Consider the following 26303-nt stretch of genomic DNA (forward strand, 5'->3'; position numbering starts at 1 on the left):
AGCAGCATTCATCTGTTGTTAATTACAGAAACATAAAATAACCACTTAACTTTGGAGGGACGTTTATAACACTAGACAACACCTACATAAGCCTTTGATTCACACGGACATCAACCGACATTAACATTTGTAATGGCTTATTCTAAGCCATGTATTTGTTTGTTCGTTCATTTGTTGCTATTTCATTCTTTCACCTGTTTGTTCATTTGTCCTTATTTAATCATGTGTTCATTCGGTGATTTGTTTGTTAAATTCTTCAACATTCTTCGTTCATTTGTCCATTTGTTCATTTCTTTGTTTGCTTATTCATTCCTTCACCTATTTGTTCATTAGTCCATTTCTTTAGTAATTTTTTTGTTTTATTGTTCATTTCTTGATCTATTTGTTAATTCGTCCATTCTTTTATTTATTTGTTTGCTTGTTTGCTTGTTCCTTCGTCCATATCTTCATTCATTAATTAGTTTGCTTGTTCTTTTCTCAATTTGTTTATTTGTTTTGTTAATTCCTTCACCTTTCTGTTAATTTATTTATCTATATGTTATTTCATTTGTTCATTTGTTTGTTTGCTTGTTCATTACTTTACCTGGTTGCTCATTCGTTATTTTTTTTTTCAATTTGTTTGTGCGTTTGCTCTTCAGTTCTTTGTTAATTTGTCCATCTGTTTGCTTGTTTATTTGTTCTTTCATTTAACTGTTTGTCTGTCTGTCTTTTTGTTCATGTGTTTGTTTATTTGTTTATTATGGGAATCTTATTGTCTTTAAGGTTTCTCGCACAAAGATTTAATAATGCTTTTTGCTCTGAAAAGAGCCAAATTCAGTAATTTCTTTCCATTGTTTTTTTTTCTGGGATGTCAATCAAGCTACTCATTATAATATGAGGGCCACGTCACGTCAAACAGTTCTCAGCAGTTGATCAGCAGTTTTTTGTGTCAAGCAGCGTTCTGTTAGATTTCTGAGTTGTTTTCTTAGTGAGCCATTGAGTGAGATAATATTGTACACTGTGTCCTCTGGGGTCTTTGTGTTGATTCAGGTTTGTTATGACAGTTGCTATTGCTGCTTCACATATACATAAGTATAGTGATTTTAGTGAGCTGTGCCATCATTAGCTAATTTTATTATTTTGCCCTTACATGCATTGTGTCTCTCATCAAGGAAAGTATGACAGTTGGGTTAATTTTTGATGACACCTTTGAGCTACAGAACCTTTGAACTTATACAGTACTGTAAATCATTTACATTCATGCAGCCGCCCCCTGTTCAAGTCTTCTGTGCTGTGCCTAAGCTATTTATTATATTACCCAGAATTCATGAAATACAGCTCTCTTTTTGAATACACTAATGCATCGAGCAGGATTGTAGCTCCCTTCTAAATTGCAAACGCATGGAAAATGAAACACTAGTGTGTAAGCTGGGTGCGATGCCACTTTTAGACTTGCTGTGTAAGCTACAAAACTGTACGCTAAAACCTGACAGCCTTTACAGATGAGCACAGCTTTTCAATTACAGCAACTCTTCATGTCCAGATAAATTGCCAAATGGACTATATTCCATATTTTTGATACCAGCCTTATTAACTTCCACTCCACAACCCACAGTTTTTTTAGGCGTGTCAGCAGAAATAAGCCGTACACGCCACGCAAAGTCGGTTTGTTTTGTAGGACAATGTTTTCCGCATGGCCCTAAGGGAATTCAGGACCAATCAAAATGTGTCTCAATGCCAAACGTCAGTGCCGTTCTGCAGAGGATGCTTTAGCCTTGCAGCTGCTTGGAGCCGGCCTGACATTTTTTTGCTTTTGATTCACTCGTTATGAAAACGAAGAGGCTAACTTTGAAGGCCCCAAAGCAGCAGGCGTTATCAACCTTCAAAGGACCAGCTTTAACTACATGTTTCTTTCCTTTTCCCATCCTTCTCCTGTTTTCCTGTTCACCCCGTCCTTGTGCATCATTATAGTAAATGTACCTTTTGTGTCATTATAGTAAATGTACCTTAGAGTGCATTACTCAATGCTGCTTGGTGAAGGGAGTAATTAGCCATTGAAGAATGCGTCAGCTGTGCCCTGAACGGACATAAATCCATAGCTGTTCATGTTGTTCAGTGTGCTATTTGTACTGGCTTGATTACCTTGCAGTGCTGTTTCTCTCTCTCTCTCTCTCTCTCTCTCTCTCTCTCTGTGTGTTCTCTTGCTTCTGTTATGTTTTTTCAGAGGGAGATTTCCTCTTTTAGGGCATAAAAAAATGGCACAATGCTGAATTGAATGCAGTAACCCCCGACTACAAGGTATCCAAGGTGGTTCTTCATAAAGAAAAACAATTTTGTTAAGGTGATTCGCTTGGAATGGGGGAAAACGCACACACACACACACACAACAAGCCCTCCCCGATTGCCACACGCCAGCATCTCATAAATGCATTAGAGATTGAAGTCACGGATGGCGTGCCAATCTGGGTAATCGAAAGCAAACCTGGTTTAATCCCTCAGGTGTCCCCTGATGCCCCTCTGTTGCACACATACCCCACGCAAACATAAATGCAAAGTCTAACACCTCCCCCCACTTATCCACTTGCTTTTCAGAGCACAGCTCTTATAGAATTAAAACAGTCACCGTTACAAAACGGGTACCGGAACACTTCAGGGAGCCATGCAGAGAACATGCATGCTCACTGTGTGTATGACCTGCTTTAAAAAAAAAATCTCTGTAACCTTGAGCGAGCTTTGACATTTGAAGTCTATAGCTGTAGGGCCAAGTTCATTAAATCCGGCGCTACTGTGTTGGCCATATCATCAGCAGACTGCAGGTTTGATCCGTGATGATGCCACAGCCATCCAAGGCCTAGAGTCGTAGAGAGCACAACTGGTCTCACTCTCTTTGTAGGTGGGTAGGATGGCCCTCCCACTCCCCATAGTCAGTGCGGGTGTTTGTTAGTTGACGTAACAGAACATCATCATTTAACGTTCTTCTTCAAGCGTGTTGAAATGTCCAATGATGATTTGTTAATGGCAGTTTAAAAAGAAGCGGTTGGCTAGCATTTTTGAAGGACGTTAAGTAATAACTGGGGTAAAAATTGGGAAAAATCTAAAGTCCAAAGATTGCATGTTTTAGCATATTCTGATATTCTACATTTTCATATTTTCAGTTGCTAATAATATCTGGTTTAAGCATCCATTAAATCCTGTTAAAGTTTTTAAGCTGCACTGTGACAAGGACACATGTGTGGACACTAGATCTGGAAAATGATTAGCCTAAAAGAGTAGAAACCCTGTTATTTGTATTGTTATAGCATGACAAGGATGCAAGCTGGAGGCTAGAGAGTTAGATCAGGACACTATAAAGGCCAATTCATACTCAAAGATAAATACTGATACAGATGTGGCCTTCTGTCCATAATCTGCACTTCTTGTCACCCGTATTTGTGCACATTCTCTGAAAGCTTGCGGATACTGATGGAACAGAGCAGTACCACTGGAAACCGTGGGGGCAGAGTAGCCAGTAGTTTAGTAGTACATTAAACAAAGAGCCACTTTTGGTTTGGTCTGAAAAGGTTTTACATTGGCAAGGAACCTTAACATTGCACCCTTACATTGCCCACACTCTTTAAAATAAAGGTACTACAAAGGGATCTTTAAGCGTTGCCATATTAGAACCACTTTTGGTTCCTTAAAGAACCATGTCTGGGAGAGAGATGCATGGGAGTAAAAAAAAAAGACTTTTAAAGGCTTTACAAACCTTTCACTTGTTGTAAAAGTGTTTGAAGCACCTTTATTTTGTAAGAGTGTAGGCTCTGGAACCGAAACCATGACCAGAAAGAACCAGATTGTCATGGCGTGTGAGGCCTGACCTGAAGGGATGAGAAAGCAAGGTTTATTAACCAAAACCAAACACAAAACTGAGGGATACAAAACGTGATGTGCAGCAAACGTGGGTAAAACAGTAAACAGGATACAAATGTGACAAAACAAAACAAACCTGGGACTGGGAGGAGCAGGGAGCTGAGCAGGGGATAAACTAGGGATAAACAAAGAGGGGACCAAACTGAAAGCCAGAAGCCAGTCTTGGACGACGTGGGAGATAACAAAACGAAGGGTAGAGTAGGACTCTGTATATAAACAGGGGTAGCTGGGGAACCAGCAGCCAGAAACAAAAAACAAGGCCAACCTAACCTAACCTTGCAGAGAACTGTTCTAGAACCAGGGTCGCCTTGTGAACTGAGCAGGAAGCGAACGTACCTCGCTTGCCTCTAGCGTGCCTGAGAATCACCCTTGAACATGAACCAAAACACCAAAACATAACCAATCTGAACATGCCAGAACTGTGTGAGGAATCATAGAGATTCACAGATAAACCAAGAGAGTGAATTCACAGCAAAGCTTGATGGTAGTAGAGCTACTTAAGTACTCCCAGTCCCAGGTGAAACACATAAACCGTGAGTGAACCGTGAGCAAACGCAAATGAGCAACAATGAACACAAATGAACAGGAAGTACACCAGAAGCCCTTATTTGGGCCTGTGGGCGGCGGCTCGAGATCGCCCCGGGGGAGAGCGCAATAACCCTAACCATAATAAGCCTAACCCTAACCCTAGTTTCTTAAAATACCACATAGAAACGCATGTGATAAATAATTTAATAAACAGTAGAGACGTATATGCCACAGGGCACCACAGACGCTTTATAGAAATTGACTTTACTTTACTACAGTAGGTCCAGTTTTGTTTGATATTGTATATTTTCTAAAGTAAGGATTTAAGCAAGAGAATCCACAGGGTGCAGAAGGGAAGCCCTGGGTGTTTCTCAGTGAGGTGAGCACAGCGGTACGCATTTCCTTTTGCAGCTAGTTGTCCCTAATTGGCCTAACATGAATGGTTTCCAGGGCATGTTTAGCTAAGTGCGCGACCTCCAGATGGCTGCTACGGAGCAGTGCCACGGGCCTCCCGCTAGGCAGCAGTCTGAGGCTTGACTCACATTTTGACACCAGCCCTCGTACTGACCTGGACACAGCAGGAGGATTCGAAGCAAAGTAACTCCCGAGTGGAGGTGGGTGCACTCGGTCAGGACGCCCTGACGGAAAACAGGACAGAGTGTTGCCTGAAAGGTCATTCAGAAAATAAAGGCATCAAAGCCTTCTCACTTTCCCCGTTCCTTTTCAGGGTCTCGCAACACCCTGAAACACAGCTCTCTGGGAACAGAGTAACTTTGTAAAAAAAAAAAATTGAATTTACACAGCCTTGCCTCAAAAGTAGCCGACCAGCTGAGGCATGTTTGTTGAGACATGTCTGAAGTTCACTTTTTTAGTTTTGCTCTGAAGCTGTGAGGCTAACAGGTAATGGAAGCCTGTATACCAGCTAGGTAACATTTTGTTAAAACTGCACACCTGAATCATAATCACTGCTTTTTGTAGCTACTGTGTGCATGTTTATAGATGTTGCCATGTTAATTAACACTGTCTTCATAAAAAAAAATCTACAAAATTTCTAGATGTTGTCAATCAGCCAGAACATGTTTGGTATCCAGTTTTTCAGATAAGCACAAAAGTTGTAACAATGCAATGTGCAATACACCCCCCCCCCCCCCACACACACACACACACACACGTGCAATTAAGGATCAATTTGCAATTATCTGTAGATAATATTGTTTTTCTTCAGAGTTTTTTTTTACTTCTATTATTTATATGGTGTATATATTGGTAATTTATCTACGTTTTGCATCTGAATGTCTTGCTGTCCGTTTTCTGCTGTGACACTGTGGGACTAATAAAGGATTATCTTATCTTATCTTATCTTAAAAGCTGTGAGGCTAACATAGCTAACACTAGAAGTCAGTAGTCAGCCAAATCCTTTTTGTAAATATATGCTAACACACTTCTTTCATCCCACTCAAACCACATCCAGGACCCCAATAAGGTTGCACACACTTGTGGATGTGGTTTAGGACACAGTAATTCCACAAACTGAACAAAACCTTATTATTATGATGAACACTGGGCATAGCCGTTTTGACAACAAGTATTCCCTAACATATCAGACTCCCTTTCACATGCACAGAAACTATACAAAGCTTAAATTAAAAAATCAATCCATCACTGGCAGATTATTTGTTTTGTGGTTCTTGACTGGTGTCTGTGAAGGTAAATTCAAGATGAACAAATTATAGTAGATAAAAGCAACAGAAATACAAAGGTACCATCTGTTTACCTGTGTGGAATCAAAGTCCTTTATAGGCAAGTCACTCAGCGGCCATCTTTGCAACGCTGTGGGCCAGGCTTCTATCTCTATGAACGGGGAGAGACCAAAAAACTGAAAACTACAGTTATTCAAATCAAATTACGGTTTCAAAAACTGTTTTTAATCACTGATGAAATCTTATGAAAAGTTTGTAGCACTTGGCTCAGCAATGCGCAAAAAACTTTTTTCAGCTTGTTCTGGCTAGTGCGCTTGTGTGCCCTGTTGAGCCTTAGCAGAGCTCCCATTCATATTTCAACTAGTGGCTGGTCTTCTCACTTATAACATCTCTGGTGGCATGTATGGACAGGAAGGAGATGGATTCTGCAGGAAGGTTTGAATTTGGTACAGCATCTGTTATTAAATACTGCCTCCCCAGCGGTCAGCTACACTGTGTTTTGTTCATTTTTAAAGTTCACAGTAAGTTCTACTCTGCCCGAAAACAATACTAACAAGTCTGTGCGGAGACCTGGAAGCAGTTTTAGGGGGGCTTGAGAGAAATGTATGGGCACATAGGTACAAAAAAAGACATAGATCACTATGGATTTCTGATGTTTGTTAGCTACATTAGCCTCTAAGCTCCAGTGCATGAGTAAAGAACCAGAATTTGGACACGTTTTGGCTGATGGCCTAAATCTGGGGTAGATGGAATAGTGTGTAAGGTTGTTTTTGTTTTTTGTTTTTTACCATCTCTTACATTTTTCACTACAACTGGTTTAGGCATACAGTTAATACAGTGCTAACTGACGAAAGATAAACTTCTACTGCTTAATTAACGAACCTTGTAACTCCAGTTCATAAACAAAGAAGCAAACCTCATACAATCAAATGTATCCTACCGGATGAACTACATTTGTGGTCAGAGGGACATTTCGTGCACATTTGATTTTACACCAAACATTGCAGCTGTCCATCAAAAACCCTTCTCCCTGGCCTTTAGGAACAAGTGGCAAAACCACTAGAGCATGAACATCATTTCTGCAGCGCGACCACCATCGTGTATTGAGTAGTGTGAGCAGCACACCTCAGAGAGAAAAATCAAACGCTTGTTCACATGAAGCGTGAGGGATGTGCAGGGTGGTTAAAGTTTCTTGTCTCTTTGCATTTCTCCACAGCAACTCTGGGCACATTGGACTTCAGCCTGCTGTATGACCAGGAGAACAATGCCCTGCACTGCACCATCAACAAAGCAAAGGTAAGCCCCTCTGCCAGGAGCACCAAACAGTAATCCTGCCTTTCCCTGTTTGTCATGCGTATTCGACTGTACTGGTTTAGTTTGATGTTAGTTGTGACTGTGGATATGAGGTCACACTCGACAGGCATATCCTTCGACAGGAGTCCTTTTCTTCTGCTTCTCTTCTTTGTCAGCAAGTTCTAAACGCTTAAAGGAATATTCCGGCACATAATCAGATGTACACAGTATTTCCCCCTGCTCCACATGTAGTAAGATTGCCAAGAGGCATGTAGTGTCTAAAAATTGATCACACTTGCACAAATTTCTCCAGCCAAGAGTTTATTAAATACATACCCACACAGATCTCTCAACCCACTCAAAAAACCTCTGCATTAGACTAGTTGATGTGGAATAGGACACACTATAACTTGAACTATATAACTAAAAAAATGGGCAGAACTTCATTGTGTCTAAAACATTTTTAAACATGTAAAAAATGTGTTTTGGTGCAAGGTGTAAAAATCTTACTTATGACATGCTCCTGCTAACAGTATTATCAGAATAATATCATTTTTTCTACATTTGAACACAGTAGCTGCTCATTAAATTGTAGTGAAATCAACATTGAAACTTGTTCTGACCTAAAGTGCTTCTAAATGAGAGCTGGGAAATCTCATCTCTGTGACCCCAAAACTGTAATTGTCAACATGACACATGATGACATTGCCACACCCTCACAGACTTTAAAAGGGATGCAAAGCAATGTAACTATCACACCTGTTCTTTATTGTTATTTGCTCATTATTTTGCAAATTATAAACACAACATAGTGGCATAAAATAATTGTTTATTAAAGAACATCTTGTTTTGCACAATTATGTCTGTTTTCCATGACTATATTTAGTTAAATAAGAGACGAAACCTGAAAAGTAGTAGTATTTGACATTTGTCAAACTTTTTTCACAATTGTCAAGGCCTTAATGGGGATTCCATTGTCTATAAGACGGAGTATGTAGTTTAAACGCTAACTGGCCATCGCTCACTGTGATAGCAGACAGGATCTCAGACACTTCACAACTAGGTGTTACCAAGCCAGAGTCCTAATACGTGTAGGAACCAAAGCTGGGAGAATCAGTACCAAGAACAGGGGGAGACATCATGACAGAATGTGATTGGCTGTGGTGAACTATATGCCCTCTGTGTCACCATCAGTCCATGTGGTAAGCAGGGGCCGAAGTTGCCTTGGAATAGCCCTTCCCTAAAGAGTTCATTTAAAAGGCTTCCCCTCCTACTCAACTGTGTTAAAGGCAACCCAGAAGTGCTTCCAGAGTTTGGCCAGTGAGGAGCCTGTTTCTGGAAAACACAGGGTGTCCTTGCCAAGCAAGATACAACAAAACCAACCCAGGCTTTCTATCAGATTTCCTGGGAAGGACAAGTGCAAATTCTTCTGCACCAAGACAGATTTTGAGTAGCTTTATTATTATTTATGGGTATTTCAATGCTCATCATCACACTGGAGCTTGAAACAAGCTCAGAACCCAGAAGGTAAGGATCACAGAGACTTCACAACTAGGTCTATCCAAGCAGGAGCCTTATACCAAGAGCTAATGAGCTCAACTCTAATCAAGTGTACATCCTGACCTACATCAGGTGAAGGGTGGAGCCCAGGAGAAGCCGGGTCTGGAAAGGTCAATACAGAGTCTCCCGAATAGGGGGAGACAACGTGACTGAATAATGAACCAATACAATCTCCAAATCTAATTGTTTAAAAGAAAGCTACATTAGCCTCTTAGCTCCAGTGTGAAACTAAGACTACATTTTGGGGCAAGATGAAATAGTGTACACACTACTCCATCATTCTGTTGTCTTTAGGGTCATAAATGACCCACCACTATGTTTAACAGCAGAGAAGCTTGGAATTTCATGACTTTTCCTCGAATGAAAAATATGAAATTGCTTATATTTACATTGAGAGCTGTACACCACCAGGGTATGTGGATGTTCTTCGGGTAATTTTCAACCCTTAAGACAAGGGGAGTTACGACATGGGTTACAACAAGCTCACAAAATCCCAGCTCACTCATTATAATTTCTTCCTGTGGTGGTTGTCCTTGCAAAAACCTACACATTCCAAATCCAATCCCCAATCTAGGCTTGTGCAGAAGCACAAAAAAAAAGGTTCTGCAGAGCCCTTACTGGCAGCATTCCCGGCCCATTCTACCACAGAGAGGCACCTTTAGGAACCAATCTCTCTCTGCATGTTTGTGTACCAGCGAGCGTGGAACACCCCTTTAAGATGTCTAACACATGGATGGGCTGCTCTTTTGGCTGGCCGGCATTGTGTGTGAGGGGTATTTCCCCTGACAGCCCTCACTGCTGCCAGCATCTGCCACTGTCCACTCCCCTCAGCATCCAGCCAGGCTTCACAGCAGCTAGCCACAGGTGCTCGCTCTCTCTCTCTCTCTCTCTCTCTCTCTCTCTCTCTCTCTCTCGCTGTTTCTCTGTTGTGTGAGCTGATCTAAGGGTTTATTCCTATTCATGTTGGGGTGTGGGGATGTGATAATTGATAATGGGGGAATTGTGTCTCATTGGCCTGACAGATAATGACTGACATTGGCACATTTGTTACCACTGGGGAATGTAGTTCACTAGTGTTCTGTAATATTTTGCAGATACCAAACAAAAGTGTCCAAAGCATGAAATTTAGCACTGCTTCTGAGGAGAAGTACCAGTACTCAGTAAAAAGTCCTGGTACTCCAAAAAGTCAAATGTAGAAGTACCGGTAAGTACTGGCCAACTTCAGGCACTGGCTAACCAACCTGAGACCAATGTGTACAACGTGAGTCTCTTTCTGGCCTTCTGCTCACCTACAACATCTGGCTTTGGTCAGGCTCAGGTGTGTTGTGATATATGAATGTTTTAGAATTGTTTTCTATCTCTCTTTCTTTCTTTGCTCTCTCAGTCTTTTGCTGTCTCTCACTGGCTGTTCATCTCTCTCTCTCTCTGTCTGTTTATCTCTTTCTCTTGTGTTTTTCTTTCTCTGTATATCTCCCCCTGTGTACTCTCACACTCTTTCTAACCCATGCCCTCAGTCTCACTCACTTAGACTTAAAATCCTAGGAGGCGAGAGCAAGTGCTTCATAGTCTCTCAAAGTCTCTCTCTCAAAGTCTCTCTCTCTCTCTCTCTCTCTCTCTCTCTCTCTCTCTCTCTCTCTTTCTCTCTTTCTCTCTCTCTATTTATCTTTCTCTTTGTCTATCTCCAAGTTAATCTCTCTACCTTCTGCACTATTTCTCGTTCTCTCTATGTCAAGCTTTGTCTTTACTCTACACCCCTTTCTATCTGTCTCAATGTCCCCATCACTCTCGCTCTCTCTCTCAAACACACTCTCTTTGTCTCTCTTTGCCTCTCTCTCTCTCTCTCTCTCTTGCACACTCTCTTTAGGACTATCTCTCTCACTCTGTGTTGCACTTTATCTTTCGCACACATCTATTTTTCTTAGAATCACAATCTTCCAATCTATGTCTTCATAGTCTCTATATCTGTCCATCCATCTGTCTGTCTGTCTGTCTGTCCATCTGAATAAAAGGCCTTTTTCTGCTAGGTGTGTAATGTGCCATGTGGCTCACAGTTGTGCTATTCCCTCTTTACAGTCGCATTCAACCCTCGATTTGGCTTGTTTCCCTTTTTTGGGGGGCCATTGAGGGGGGTTTGTTTGTTTTTAGTGCAGAGTAATAATTACTTCTTGAGTAAACTGGTGTCGAAACATTAGCCCTAAGAGAGAGGAGATAATCATAAGGTTGGTGTCGCGATTTCCTCTGGTTTTCATCCGCCTGCTCTGTTCACTCTGTCAGCCCCTCATCAGTGTAAACAAAAGCACAAGCAGCAGCCGCTGGGAGACAAACACATCCCCTGCTGCAAGACCAGAAGAGTCTCTCTTTCCTCCTTTCTTTCTCTCTCACACAGTCTTTCCCTTGCTCTCTCTCTCTCTCTCTCTCTCTCTCTTTCCTATCCCTCTATGCTTCTATGCTGATTAGTTCTGCTATTTAAAGCTGATGTGAAGGAGCAGTGGGAGCGGTAATGCCAGCTCAGCATAATAGTTTTTTTTTTTCAAGGGCCTACACCTGCAGTCCGTTACGGATGTATTGCTAATTGTCGCATTAATTTTGCTAACGAAACATATGGATGTTTGAAGTCTATTGAAGTCGCTGATGTATATAACTTATGCAAATTAATACACAGACTAAATACATACACAGACTCTTAAGTATTCAAGAGAATGAGATATTGTCTAAGTAAAAATAAAAACAAATATTATTTAAATACTAGACATGAAAGACAATATAAAACGTGTAATGAGAAAAGAATATATGAATTAGTATGTGCAGGATCTGTTATTGCCCATGCTCGGATTTGGCCAGTGAGTACTGAAACAGAACTTCTACATTTTGCTCTACATTTTGCTCTTCTACATACCAGCACTTTTTCTTGTGTACCAGGACTTTGCACTAGCTCCACTGTCGAATTCCAACCTGCTGTTATAAATGTTCTGAAGCATTGGCAGAATATATATAGTTATAGTGCCTCCTAGTATCTTTTATTCACTATAGAATTTGTCATGTAATACTTCATTTGCAGATACAGTATGACACACATGCCAGCATGGGATTTAGAGGAGTACTATCACTTAGTTGTTTCAACTTTAAGCAATGTTCATAATTATTACTATATACTGTTATTTACAGTACAGTACAGAAGATATGACCAAGGTGCATATATGCCTGAGAACCTTGACGCTGGCCTACAAAGCCAAGAACAGTCCAGCCTCTGTACTTGATGGCAATGATCAAAATCTGATCATGTACGGCTCGGCTCGACCCGCTATACCTCACAATCCATGGAAGACAAGCATCCAGGTTTTTTTCTGTCCTGGCACCAAAATGGTGGAACGAGCTTCCCCTGGGTGTCCGAACGGCAGAGTCAATCACTGTCTTCAACACAGACTTGAAGACCCACCTCTTCCAAGAGTACTTGGGCGAATAGCAGAGTGGTCTCCCTACTGACTTGTGTTTAGTAGTGTCTAAACTTAGAGGTGTCTTTGAATTATTAGTCTATCTAAACTAGCTGAGGTTTTTCTTGGGTAAATAGCAAAGCACTTTTGTAAGTCGCTCTGGAGAAGAGCATCTCCTAAATGCCTTAAATGTAAATGTAGAATGGAGTTCTAAATCACAGTAAGGGGTTTGTAAAGTTTTGTTTAAAGTACAAGGTGTCCACTGTTGACGAGCATCACATCTCTGGTGAAAAGGCTGTTTGTATGTTCCAGGATCAGGGAGTCGACTGTATTCTTGCCAGCGGACTTAGCGACCATGCTGTTGTAAATGTTGGCAGATTACACCAGATGATCATCTGTAATGTGCTGATTGTATGCTGAAGTTTAGCTTGTTCTTGTGAGGTGGACGATTCAAACGAGGTGGTAATGGATGATGTGACGATAGAGCTGATGATCGCTGTGTAGAACTGGATCACTCTCCTGGTTGTGGAGAACGTGTTTCTCTTCTTTCTTCAGACCACAGGATATGTTGGTGCCCAGGAACTTGAGTGACTCCACAGTGGAAACTTTAGAGCCAGTCACAGATGAAGCTTGCATCATTTACATTATTATTGTGGATTCTATTAGAATTATATAGATGTAACAGATACAACAAGAGATTAAGTATTTTACGTTTTACTTTATCCTAGCATATTTATCAGCTAGCATACAACAAACCAAGTGAAGCAGTCCATCGCACAACCTCGTTCTAGCATATTACCTCTGTCAGTCAGTTCCACTCTGAATACACACCATAACATATTGAAAGCTTTTATTACAGTTATGGCATTTGGCTTACATGTAGATCATGTACTTACACAGGTAAGTGTAGTGTTATGAGTCTTGCCCAAGGCTACAGCCAGGCAATCAAAGCCTAGTCTGCCACTGGAAGGGCAGTGTTATTAACCACTACACTACACCCACCAGCATCTGTTAACATGAAACTACTGGAGCTACAACAAATAAATTATTATTGTCATGCAAAACCCTTGTATTTCCATTTTTGCTGTTTTTCATATTTTGACATCATTTGAATCTGGCAGATGCTCCAAAATAAGTTGAAGTAAATCTTTTTACAGTGACGACATTAAGAGTTTTTTTGGAGATGTTGCCAAATGGTCCTTTTTCCCACTTATAACGTCCTAAAATGTGACATAAAAATGTGCAAATAAATAATACATAAGGATAATATGGTAATACCATAATAATACAGCTGCAGTTACATGTCTGATTTAATGAGTGACTACTTAACAACTTAACACACTTTCGTTAATGTGACGCAATGAAAGCCATTTCCAACTACCTTCATTTCCAAGTACTTGTGAAGATTCTTCAGCCTAATAAACATGAGTGAGTGTGTAAGTGAGTTAGTCTGTCAAGTCATGGCCATGAGGTGCTTTGCGTGTATTTATGGTAATTTTGATAGCTCATACAGACAGGTTGTGTCAGAAGGCTGGATTCAATGGCTTGAAATTCTTCCAATGTCATTTTGTTATGAACTCCCATCGGACAGGAGCTACTGCTTCAAAGTCTATCTCTCCCTCCCTCCCTTTCACTGTGTTCACCTTCACTTTGTGACTTGCCCTTTTCAAATTTTAAAAGGAGTATTTAACCCGACTTATAAGACTATTTCATTCCTTAAAAAAACGAATGCCCACCTGTATACGTCTTAATTCTCACCCTGTGTTAATTGGATATGCTGTTATCTGGTTATTCCATTCATGTTATCTTCAAATCCCAGGAGCCTTCATCCCTCTGAGAATCCCTCTGTCTTTTTCCTTCTTTGTATTCATTAATTTTGTGTCCCAGGAGTAAACTTGCGAGGGAAGTTGAGCGCTTTGAGCCAGCACTGGATGTGGCACTTTGTTTCCCTATTGCTTTGTGAAACAGCAGCAGGTACTCCAACCACAGAACAACGACGGAGTAGATTCAATATCTATCCTAACACCCAGAGGGGGTTCGCTAAGGGAGCTTTTTAGATTGTAAGACGTCGCAATCGTGTCGCACCAGTTACAGTAGATCCGACCTGTCCCACAGCTTGCGGATCATGCTCCAACCAAGCCCCAACAGGCTATGGAACGACTTTTCCCGCCTGGCTAATTCCTGATATAGTGGCTGCACTTCAGATATGTCAGCATTGTTTCGAGCTTGGAAGGCGCCACCAGAGAGAGCAGGCTGTGCTCCTGGGCTTTGAAGATAACACAGACGGTTTTGCTTGGTTGGGTCTGTGTTTTTGAGCTATAGTAAGAGTTTTTTTTTAAGCAAGTTAATCAGCAATGCATTTGTTTGTACTGTATTTTTTTCTGCCTGGGCTTAAAAAAACAAAAAAAGGATGTTATGTATTCTTTATATTGTTGCTTTTTGCTTACTTACTGAATAACCTACTACTCCTGACATGGTCCAGCATATTGTTTATTGTGTAGTCAGTGCTTTGCAGCTCCTTCTTTTGAGAAATTATATATTCATTTTTTTGTTATCTTCAGAGCGCAGACTAAAAGAAACCCTGAAGCAGCCGGACCTATTTAATACTCTCTGGTGATTAACGTCCCGCGCTGGTTGATGTGCTGCTCCCACGGGTACTGATATTCTCTGTAGGAGTACTCCAGCTGCCTAGTTTCCTCGTTCTTACAGAGCTTAATGTGGAGCATGGTTTGCTTTCTGCGTAATGACGTGAAGGTGCTAGTTTCCCAGTCCTGAATTAAAGCAGCAAAATGCTGAAACTATCAGGGACGGTAAAAAAAATAATAAAATCAATCACTGGGTCAACTTAATTAAATGATGTCACATATTCTGTCAAACCAAGTATTCTTAGCACAGACCTTGTGAGGTTTATATTTATTTAAAACAGACTTTGGATAGCACAGCATTCAAACTCAAGGCTTTGACATGAACTTGAACTTAAAGTATTGAAATTAATCAACTTTCTTAAGTGCTTTTTAATAAAGTAAATGAATTATCTTTATTTTAATTGAAATGAGAATGAAGCCTCATCAATTTACTGTTGACCATGAGAAACTCTGATAGTTTTCAACTACATTTAATTTGAATGAAGGAGAACCTAATCTAATTGGTTTTTATTGGTTGATAGGTTGATATTGAGTGACCATCCAGTAACAGTGAAAACAAACATTATAGCAAGCTTTAGCAGGCTAACCCTAAGAATTTCACATCACAATCAGCAAAAAACAGTTTATTGTGTTTTTATTTGGAATAAAACTTCAGTCTTTATTTGTTTTATTTACAGCAGGGCTGATTCAGGCTGTTGGCTATTATAATCCCTATCAGGATTCAAGTTTATTCAAGTTGTAATTACAGTGTTCAGCGTGCCATTAGCGAAAATTTTTGCCCAGCCGGCAGCATTAAGGGTGTTCTTAGGAGAAAAATAAAAGAATTTGCAGTGTGGAACTATTTTACAGTGGAAAACAGTGTGTGTGTGTGTGGTTTTTTTTTTACAGCAGGACTTTTCTTAGTTTTTAAACCAGTGTTCAGAGTTGAGTGGAGGCTATCCCTGATGCTAATAGACACGCTATAGGAATTATAGCGCATTTACCTCACTATAAACCAGTTATTTCACATCAGTAGTAGACAATAAGATATCAGTCAGTGTGTGTATGTACCGCTACACACATACTGCTACATGCCACACAACAAATACTTGCAGTAAAAGAGAAGCTTTAATAGAAAAGTCGAAGTCAACAAACAGACTATGATCCGTTCCCGAAGGCAAAACAGTATAAATATCTCACGTGAACACATCCAAAAAGGTAAGGCAAAAACGTAGTCGGAAATACAGGCAGAATGTCGAAATCCAAAGTACAAAAACACAATCAGAAAGTCCAAAGGGAAAAGCTACAGGCAAGGTAGATCGCCAAAACAGGGATACAATACTTCTCAAATTAAAACTCAGGTGACTGAGAGCGTGGATGGTGTTTTGTAGTGACATAGTGTCTCCCAGAGGATTCTGGCAAAAAGTCTGGAACCGGCGGTCAGACTGGGTTATACAATATTAAACACACTATAAAACAGTCGTTTTAAGAAAAGTCACTACTAAACAAAATAAACCAGTCCATGATGTCTTATTATAGTAATTGTTACTAAAATATGTGTATCAGCTGATATGCAGCTTTAGGAGACTCTAATCAGCTTCTTCACAAGCTACTTTGAAAACTGCCCCTTTGGCTGTGTTGTTCCTGTGACAGTAGCTGGGCTAACCACAAACTAGACAAAAACTTTCCTAAGTTCTATGTAAATAGCCCAACACAATGAGCCAACAGGCTCAACTCTGTGAATCCCAATTCAGCAGTTGCTGGCACTGTCACTGGCATGCAGTTTGTAACGTGTTCTGGAGATTTCAAAACCTTTTCCTGCTTCACTGAAAAAAAGTGAGGGAAAGACCCTGGCAGGATAAGGGCGTCAGCAAAAGTTAAGGGGCATCAAAGATGGGGCTTCTGCCACTCCAGGACTGGCCTCTAACTGACCTCCAATCTCTTTCATCTCTCTCAACCTCTCTATGGGTTTGCCCCTGTACCTCAGCCAAACAGCTGTCTTCACAACGTCCTTCCTCCTCCAACCGGCCAAAATGCGGGCTTCCCTCTGGCTAGTGGCCGTTAATATTTCATTAGGCCTGCCATTATAATGCATGGCACCTTGTTGTGCTCAGCCAAGGCAGGGTATTGATTTATAATACAGTCCTATCACTGACAGAGCTCGAATTAATAACTGAACAAACAGAGTGGGGGAAGGCTTCGATGAGTGTTCTTGGAATTGGTTTTGTGCACGAAGCGAGTGTTGGAGCTTGACTATGCTGAAAAGTGGTTACCGTCTGGTTTTTGTTAGTGAATTATTGAGGGACTTATCAAGAAAGAGTGGGCTAGGCCTGATTTGTATGCATATAGATGAGTGCCAGTGTGGGCGCCCACAATCACAGTCATCATGCAGCCACATCATATTTAAGTATAGATGTAGGTGATTCATTAGCATAGAACTTAATGCTGTACACGGTAATTCTGTAACACTGTAGCTCCCAGTGCACTGAGCCTCATGAGAATTGTGCTCAGTATCATTCAGCGCACATCTTGGGGAACCTTTTAAATGCTTTTAGAGAGTGCAGCCAGTGCCCTGCTTATGGTAATCAGGCAGAGCTGCCTTTATGGAGGTCACTGAATCCATCCTAAATCTCCAGTAGGGAGACCACAGCCACTTAAGCTGAGCTTTTATAGTGAGATCCAATAAATTGACCTGTGTCTTTCTTATTTATGATCTCAAGGCCAATGTTCAGTTAGTAACCCAATGAGATGCTTTGGTAAAAGTATCAGATCTCCACAGTCAATTCTGTTTTGCCTCTCAGTAAATACATCTAGTTGAATGGAATCTGACTCACATTACATTAAACCCTTCATCTTTCTGTAAAGTCTGAGTCAGTATACAGTGTTTGGTAAGACATTATGGAGTAAAAAGAGCAGTTATTGCTAATCATAACAAAATCTATTAAGGTTAATTATTGCTCATTGTGAGCTGACGGAATTCAGCATTGAGCTTCTGTTGCAATTTGTGTTTGTCAGTGTGACAGGGTAGGCAAGGAGGCAGGATGCATGTGCGAGTGTCATGAAGTGATCAGTGGAGAATATCAATGAGGGTAAATTCATTAGAAGAACAAAAGTAACAAGAAAAACAAAATTTCAATAATTAGAACACTTTAAAGAACTAGAAACCAGAAACAAAACTTACAAAGATTAAAGTACAAAGCTGGGGATCACAGACAAACAGTCACAATACCACAGAGAAAACATAGGCATAAGTACTCTAAAACAAAACATGCAACACCTAGAGATAATAATAAGAGGGCAGGGCTACTGAATGGGAACAAAAGAGACAAAGCAAGCACTATGAAGGAGTTTGGAGCCAAAACAAAAACAAAGGGCCACTTAGTAGAGACACAGAGGAGGAAATATAAACAGAGAACACAAGAGAGCCTTCACAAGGGCAAGGTTGTATAGAATGTGACAGTCAACGTGTTTATATATATATATGCTACTTATCACATATATATATATATATATATGTGATAAGGGTTGCAGTACTGTGATTATTGCTGTAATGAATAACAGTATTTTATAGGTGCTGTGATAATGTGATAATACTGTGCAGTATACTACAGCAACTCTATGTTCTTTTTAACTTTTTACATTTCTGTATATATAACCATGACTATTCATGACTCTTAGAATGCTAGAATCTTGGCCTGGTTAAGGCACTCTGGATTGGTAGATAGTTTGTAGATAGTTATTACTAAAAAAAATTGTACACCAAAAAAGGTCAAAAAACATGTTTTTCAGTGTTACATGGTTCTAAGGATTACAGCAGTCATAAAAACAGATATGCAGATGCTACATAGAGTTTTACATTCAGGAAACCTGGATATTACCTGATGTACCAGGTTCTCCCTCTGTGTCAGGGAACCTTCATCTCCCTGTTTAATCAGGAGGCAGGCAAAAATAGCTGACAGATGATTAAAATGAGTCAGTTGAAGCCTTTAGATTTGCGCAAAACTAGATTCGCTTTGGGCACATGTGACCCTGTTGGCTGCCACAGGGGGTTGAATGTGAGGTGGAAAGATGCCATCCGCTGAGTCTTCCCGAGAAGCTTCTGCAGATGGCCAGAAAACCCTTTCATTTCCTTTTAGTCTGCCTCATCCTCTCTCCAGGCACGCAGCGCTCCCAGGATCTCACCCTGGACATCTGTAGAATGGGCTCTGTAGAATAAATCTTAGTCTACAGAGTTTGGCTCTGGATCTGTCTCTAGTCAGCACTGGTGGTTGCCAGCATGTGCTCATGTGCTAAAATTTGAAAACTGCAAAACTGCCCCAGAGGAAGAGTGTGTGTGTGTTGTGATGTTGTTTATATGCTTCTACAAGAAATGTAGCATTTTCCTTGTAGCCACAGGAACAAGTTACATTTGCTCAAATAGTAGTGATAGTAGTGAAATGTTAACTTTTGATGGGTAGTTCCAGTTAATAACACTGGTGACACTTCTTTTTCCCACTGGTATGCTGGTGGCAGCTGCTTTGTGACTGGTCACACCTCTGATTTTGTAAGGTTTGGCATTTTGGTTCAATTGATAATAGTTGGATGGACCAATACAATCTGCTGGGGTTACTTGGGTTGTTTTTGTTTTGTTTTTTTTTATTGACCAGTTATTTTTGCACGTCTACTCAAGATCAAATATTAAATACTGCAATAATATTATATTAAAGAAAAGCGTAGTTATGAAATTGCTGAATTTTGGAAAGAGGAATATGCCTGAAGTCCCTTCTTCTTTAAATCGAATGTCCTACACATTCTACACCTTCCATGTTCATTTCCACACACATACACACACACACACACACTATCTCCTCCCTTTATATCAGTCATATCTTTCATGACTTAGCTTCACTTTTCATAGGGGGGGTCTGCCCTTCTAGCGCAACTCCAGGGAACTCTTCCTGCCCTATCTTACAGTCTCCTGCCAAAATGTCATACACATGATTTTCTTTTCTTTCTTTTCTTTCTTTTGCTTAATTATTCTTAATCCACTTAATTGTAGGTTACACAAAAATAACATTAGCAAATTATTAACCACACATATGTAATCTAAAAACCACTTTGAGAGATTAGAAAGTAGACTTTCAATCTGGTATAGAATGCTGGGGTTCATGCAAAGTTTGTCCAGTAAGGCAATATTTTGGTTTCCAAACAAATGAACATGGAGAACCACCAGACATTAACAATGTTACTTCCCATCATAATAGGACTATCTAGTTGGTGGTTATATGATAGTTACAATATCATTACAGAAAATGTGAGCTATAGGGTAGAACACTGTAACACTTATGTGATGTACTTTGTAACTGAATTCCTCAGACCATAGTCATTACAGTGTAGTTTAGAGAAAGAAAAACGTTAGAAAGTTTTTCCCATCTGATTGGTGCAGGACTAAATGAGGATAATGCAGCTGTAGATGATGGACCAAATGGAAGAGCGAGATCAAGAAACACTGTTATTTGTGAAGCAGATATTACAGGTCACTGGTTATCAGTCATATTGAGTTGTCATGCATTGTCACGCTGTGATGAGCGCTCAATTGGAGGCATTTATAGTCACAGGAAATACATGAGGATTACAAGGAATTATCCAGCCTGGCCTACAGATAATGAAGCATTTATGACATTAGCTGAAAGGTTGTGGCTTTTCCAGGGTAGACAGTACATCATAAGTATTGGGTTGAAGGTCATGTAGATCAGTGTCTGGTCATATGAGTTAGTAAAGTATGTACACACTTAGAACAATGACTGATCCTTATTGGCATCATTATTTACTAATAGAAAGAAGAAGCTCACCATTTATTTTTTTTAGATTGAAAAATGTTATATTTAGTGGTGCTCAAACTGCAACTTTTCTTTTCTGGAAATATGCATGAATATCAGCAGTACTTAAAAGCACTGACTAATTACAACAAGCTTTTTCATTATAAAAAGCAAAGGTTATGGTTATTTAGATGTAGGACAGCAAATTTTAATTAAAATGAATTATACTAGGAGTACAGTCTTTGCATTGATATTTATGTGGCAGTCCTGTCCTTCTTACAAAGTGCTCAAAAAAAAGTCCCACTTTTCTGCCCTGAGGCCAGTTGAATTCCACTCATGGCCCATCACTACCATCTCCCCAACATCCCTCCACCGCTAACCCCTCACACCCATTCCCACCAACTTAATTAAAGTCACATGACTATGAGCCTCTCTCTCGCTCATCTTGGCAGACAGCTCGGAAAGGGCTGCCCTTATTAGCTCCAAATGGACATGGGCCACCTGCACGCCAGGACTGTGGTTAATGTCAGCCAAGGACAGAGCCATAGAAAGATCCAGATGAAAAAGACTCAAATGAAAAAGTGCAATCAGCGCTTCATTGAATGGAGTGATACACTGCTACGCTGTCACTGATTGGAACGGTACACATTTCCAAAAGAGTTCATCTGGCAGAATGGGATCAGAACCTGCTCTTGACAGAAAAAAAAACCTTTCCTGTGTGGCATGTGGAGGAGGTAAAAATTCTCACCATAATTCATTAAAAAAAAGCAAAAATCGTATTGATTCAGATGGTTCAGCCAGTCAGATGAAAACATACTGGCAGTACAAGACAGCCTGGTCAGCTTGGCATGAGCAACGCTCTCTAATGCTCTTAACCCCTACGTTCAGAATGCAGCTTGCGCTTGCATTGCATAATGAACTGCACATTGTTTGTGTTACTCAAACCGTTTGTGTTTCTTTCACACTTAAAACACTATGTAGTTATTTTACACTGCCTGTAATATCGCAGGTTCAATTCCATAGGAGTCCCAGTGTGCATCACAGTCAGTAGGATGGCCCTCCCTTTACCCCATGCCAGTCAGTACGGGTGTCTGTTAGCTGACGTAACAGAACTGGCGGTTAGTGGTCTCCCCCAAGCGTGATCAGCTGTCAGATGCTGCGTAAGCAGCAGTTCGAAAAGAAGCAGTTGGCAGGCTTCATGTGACATGGAGAAAGTGTGTTGCTATTGTTCACCCCCTGCATTAGTAACATGGTGTGACAGGGAAAGTCGTATCTAGTTGGTGGGAATTGGAAATGTCTAAAGTGAGGAGGAAGCTAACAAGCAATTCTAAATCCCAGGCCACCCAAGATAAACTATCTAAGACCAGATGCTTAATCAATTACTCTGCATATGCAATACCTTGATCATATCCTGCCTGAGATCAGGAGAAACTGAGCTACTCTGACAAATCCACAAGTATCGGAAGGAAAAGCTAGCCAAAGCATAAATGGGTTTATAAATCTTTCAGCGTGATAAAAACTCCTCATATCAAACCGCCATGTAAAGGGACAAGCACAAAGGCAGCCTGGTGTTATTCGAAGCCACAATACGAGCAGAAGACCATTGCTTGGGGGCATTGCTTGTTAGCTACATTTGCAGTCAGCTACTGAGTTTCGGAAATCAAATATGCCTTGGCTACATTTTGGGCTAATAAGAAAATTGTGAAATCTCACGACTGCACTCCTAACTTCAGTCACAACAGATTAAACAGTAATTATTGTATATGTTCTACTAAACTACATTGCTGTAAGTCATTGAAAGAATGCATCTGTAATTCATCCAGTTGTTCTCCAATTTATCGTTTTATAAATACTTCCCACGCCACGAAGGAATGTTTATTATACAGTCTCTTGTAAAGGGTGTAAAAGTGCTCAATCTGGAGCATGTCACTTTAGCACTTCATTAATGAAGCATTATGCTTGGCTAAACGGATACTTAATTGAACCTCCAGGCTGCAAATTAATCTGCTATTTTTTAATGAAATGATATTAATTCTCATTATTTGTTTTGCCTGTGGTATCACTGGCCTGTGTCAGTTAGCACAAATTAAAAATGTGTCACACAAAAAAAAGTTCTGTTTGATTGACGCCCCCCACCTCCAAATTCTCTCACAGAAGCATTTCTTCCTCTTTCTTTCTGTCTTTCTTTCTTTCTTTCTTTCTTTAATTCTTTATTTTTTATATGCAAAGCGTTCACAGTAGAAATTGCAGGGTCTTAGTATCATACCCAAATATGAATAATGTATAACCAGGCAAGCCATTCATGTAGAACAAAGGAATGTCTGATGCTTCTTTGCAGTCTTGCCAAGGTGAACAGAGTTTGGGGGGGGGGGGGGGGGGGGAGGTTCTAACACCATTTACATTTTTTGAAAGAGGAAGTTTAGAACCTGTGTGGTACACCTGCTTACACTTTGTCACTGTGAGACAACTAAATTGGTGGCTTTGCTGCCAGAACCACATCGAGCCGTCAACACTGGAGTTGTTTGGCATCCAGAGAGTCATGAATCTTTGAATCTGTGAATCTGTGAAGCTTGGACGTTCATTCATGCTTGTTTCATTCTTCTTACCTTCTCGTTTGCATGCGCTAGTTCTGAAAGCCTGCCTGTTTCCATTGTCATCTGATTTTGTTCTTTTGCTTCTGTTTCTTATTTCTTGACATTTGCATGTGCTTTTCATTCCGACTCAGTGTTTTGTGTTTCTTTTTTCTTCTCCTACCCCATGTTTTCTTTCCTGCTCTCCCTTTTGAACTGCTGCCTTGCCTGCATGCACATTCTTTCCACCTCCACGGCTATGCTTTGGGCTGTGATGGAAAACAGCTTCCTGTGCCCAGGTACAGAAAGGTAAGTGTCATGGAATCTCCAACTTAACTCCGCCCTATACTAGCTCAGCACCTCCCTGGACTCACCTTGACTCCTCCCTGACTCCACCTCTTTGATCTCACCACCTGTGTTTTGTATTAATGTTGATGGTCTAAGATATTAGGTCTCTTAATAACTTATGCCTTGTGTTTCCCTGCAAAGTACTACTACTGTTGCCATTTTTTCCTAAAATTTCAGTGATTTCATTGCGCTCCTAGTGATTTCCTTGCTTTCCTACATCCTAGTTTCCTATGTTCTTATTGTGGTTGTGACCTCCTGTTACCTTTTTGCTTTATTTCAGTCAAGATAAACACAAGGTCAAAAGCATGTTCATTGACAGTTGGAGTGTAATATGGATGTATTTAGGATGTGTTCTGCAGAAAATACTATAATAATATAACTGAATTCACCTATACAGCCAAAGATCCTTCAGAAGTGTAATTACAGTTTTCAGTGCTGGGGTGAATTTCCTTTTACTGTAGCTTTAAAGTGTTGTTCATCAGTTCTATGAGTTTGTGTAGAGGGAGCTTTCTCTTAATCTAGATTTTTTGGCTGTCACTATCAGTCATATTGGTACTACAAGCAAAAATGAGAAAAAAAGAAATGCTTTAAACATATAAACAAAGAAGGAGCCTGTTAACCTGTTAGCTTACTGACAAGCTGTTCAGATTAGAGGCAGTTAAAACCATCACCTCACAATCCCATAACTGCATAAAATCAAACTTTGTGACTTATCAGATCAACATGAGGAATCAGAAAAAGGCAAAAATTCAGTTCTACATGAGTCAGTATTCAGAGTTTTGCATCCTGCCGATAAACTCAGAGAATAAGACGTGACATAAACATCATGTTAAACCCAAACTTTATGATCCACAATAGGAAACGAAGAATATTTGAATCCTCCTAAAGTGTTTTGTCGCCGTTAAATGCTGCTTGCTTATTTCCCACACCACAGTCTGTTTTCACGCTTGCACAGACTGAGAAATTCGAGGGAAATCCAAGTAAAGTGTATACATGCGCTGAGAAATTTGATAATTGAGCAAAAATCCAGCTCTATTTATCAGATTTCTTTATTGGATTTCTAGACTTTACTCCGATCTAAGATATCATAGTATTCTGTTTACATGACCATTTGAATAATCAGATTACTGCAGAAATCTGATTATGATCGCATTTTTAAGTGCTTGTAAACACACTTGATGCACACAAACGTGACTTGATTGCTCATAGATCCCCCCTGCAGAGAATGTTCTCGACTGCTAAACACGGCTTATGTAACATGACAGATTCCCTGCTTATCATTCGATCAAGGACATACATTTGCATTGATGATCTTGTTTAGTTGAGTAATCTGTTTTAATTGAGAAATCATGACTGCCAACAGCTCTTTGGACTGCTGTTTGGAAACCTTTAAACCTTGAACCTAGCATCTGCTACAGTCTTTTGGAATACTGCCATGGTACAAAGAAGAAGAAACATCACAGCTATAAACCATAATTGTTTTTGTTTTTTTATTATGACCTAGCCAGACAAAACCAGGATGAGAAACAAGATATGAAACAAAGTTTGCATTTTTGTCTGTTTTTAGTTTTGTCAATTGTTTAATCTCTCTATAGCTGCCCTCTTCACTGTGTCAGTAATTCAGGATGAATAGACCAATAGAAATGCTTTAAATTACTTGGAATAAAACCTTATTTTACATCTGTTGGTGGTTATGTTTCCGATTCGCTGAGCCCTTCTAGGAACATGAAAATAATTTGGAGAAAACCTTCATGAAAGAGACACCCTGACATCCTACCGCTTCTGGCACTCATCACTGCTTCTAGAAACTCATATTTAAGTCCCCTTTAGCTGCCTCTATAGCAAACCCTTAGCTTGATCCTGTCTAACAATTCAATCACGGTGGTAGCAATCTTTATCCACTGCACCGCAACTATATATACGAGTCCAGTTTGGATGTTCTCTGTGATTAATTATTCAGTCTTTTTTGATTGAATTAGTAATGAACGCTTGACTTATGCATGACTTGCTAGAAACACATAAAGCCTACCAAACAGTATCTCTACTGATACCCTATGTAATATTTTTCAGAAGGACCCCATAGAATCAATACTCTGTAACCTGATTGTCATGCTGTAAATTGGAACTGCGCTAATCCCTCTCATATAATTGGTCAGGCCTTGAACCCCTCACCCCTTTATGCTGCAGTTTCCTGTGGAGACATTCCTATTGAATTGAATGGGCTTCGGCAAAGTACATCATCAATCCAGGGAGACCTTGAACGTTCAGGGTTTTGATGAAGACTTTGTATTCATAACACCAGCCTTGGCTCAGGTCGCTGATCTAGGCTGCTTAAGTCTTCTTTTATACCTGAACTTCACAGCTTCTTCCTTCCTGTACTTTCAGATCGATTGCCTGGGTGTAGCAGCTTGCCTTACAAATGGTTGCATTGTGCTCACTGTTGGCTCAGTTGGGAGAAGACATGACTCAAAGTCATTGATTGGCTACGTTTTATATGAGAACCAGCAGAATATTTATCCAGCTGAGAATAGGGGATGGGCTGTGTGTTTTTTAGCTGATAGCA

At 40.2% G+C, this 26303-nt stretch overlaps 1 protein-coding gene across 3 annotated transcripts in view; it reads left to right on the forward strand.

The window, feature by feature from the left end:
• doc2b (double C2-like domains, beta) overlaps positions 1-26303 on the forward strand; it is a 228954-nt gene that overhangs the window by 153885 nt on the left and 48766 nt on the right. For all 3 annotated transcript variants that reach the window (XM_072674602.1, XM_072674610.1, XM_072674618.1), the window contains one exon: positions 7333-7412. In XM_072674602.1, the coding sequence (XP_072530703.1) occupies positions 7333-7412 (80 nt within the window). The remainder of the gene's footprint in view (positions 1-7332; positions 7413-26303) is intronic.

The sequence above is a fragment of the Salminus brasiliensis genome, chromosome 1, assembly GCF_030463535.1.
Source record: "Salminus brasiliensis chromosome 1, fSalBra1.hap2, whole genome shotgun sequence".
NCBI classification, from domain to species: Eukaryota; Metazoa; Chordata; class Actinopteri; order Characiformes; family Bryconidae; genus Salminus; species Salminus brasiliensis.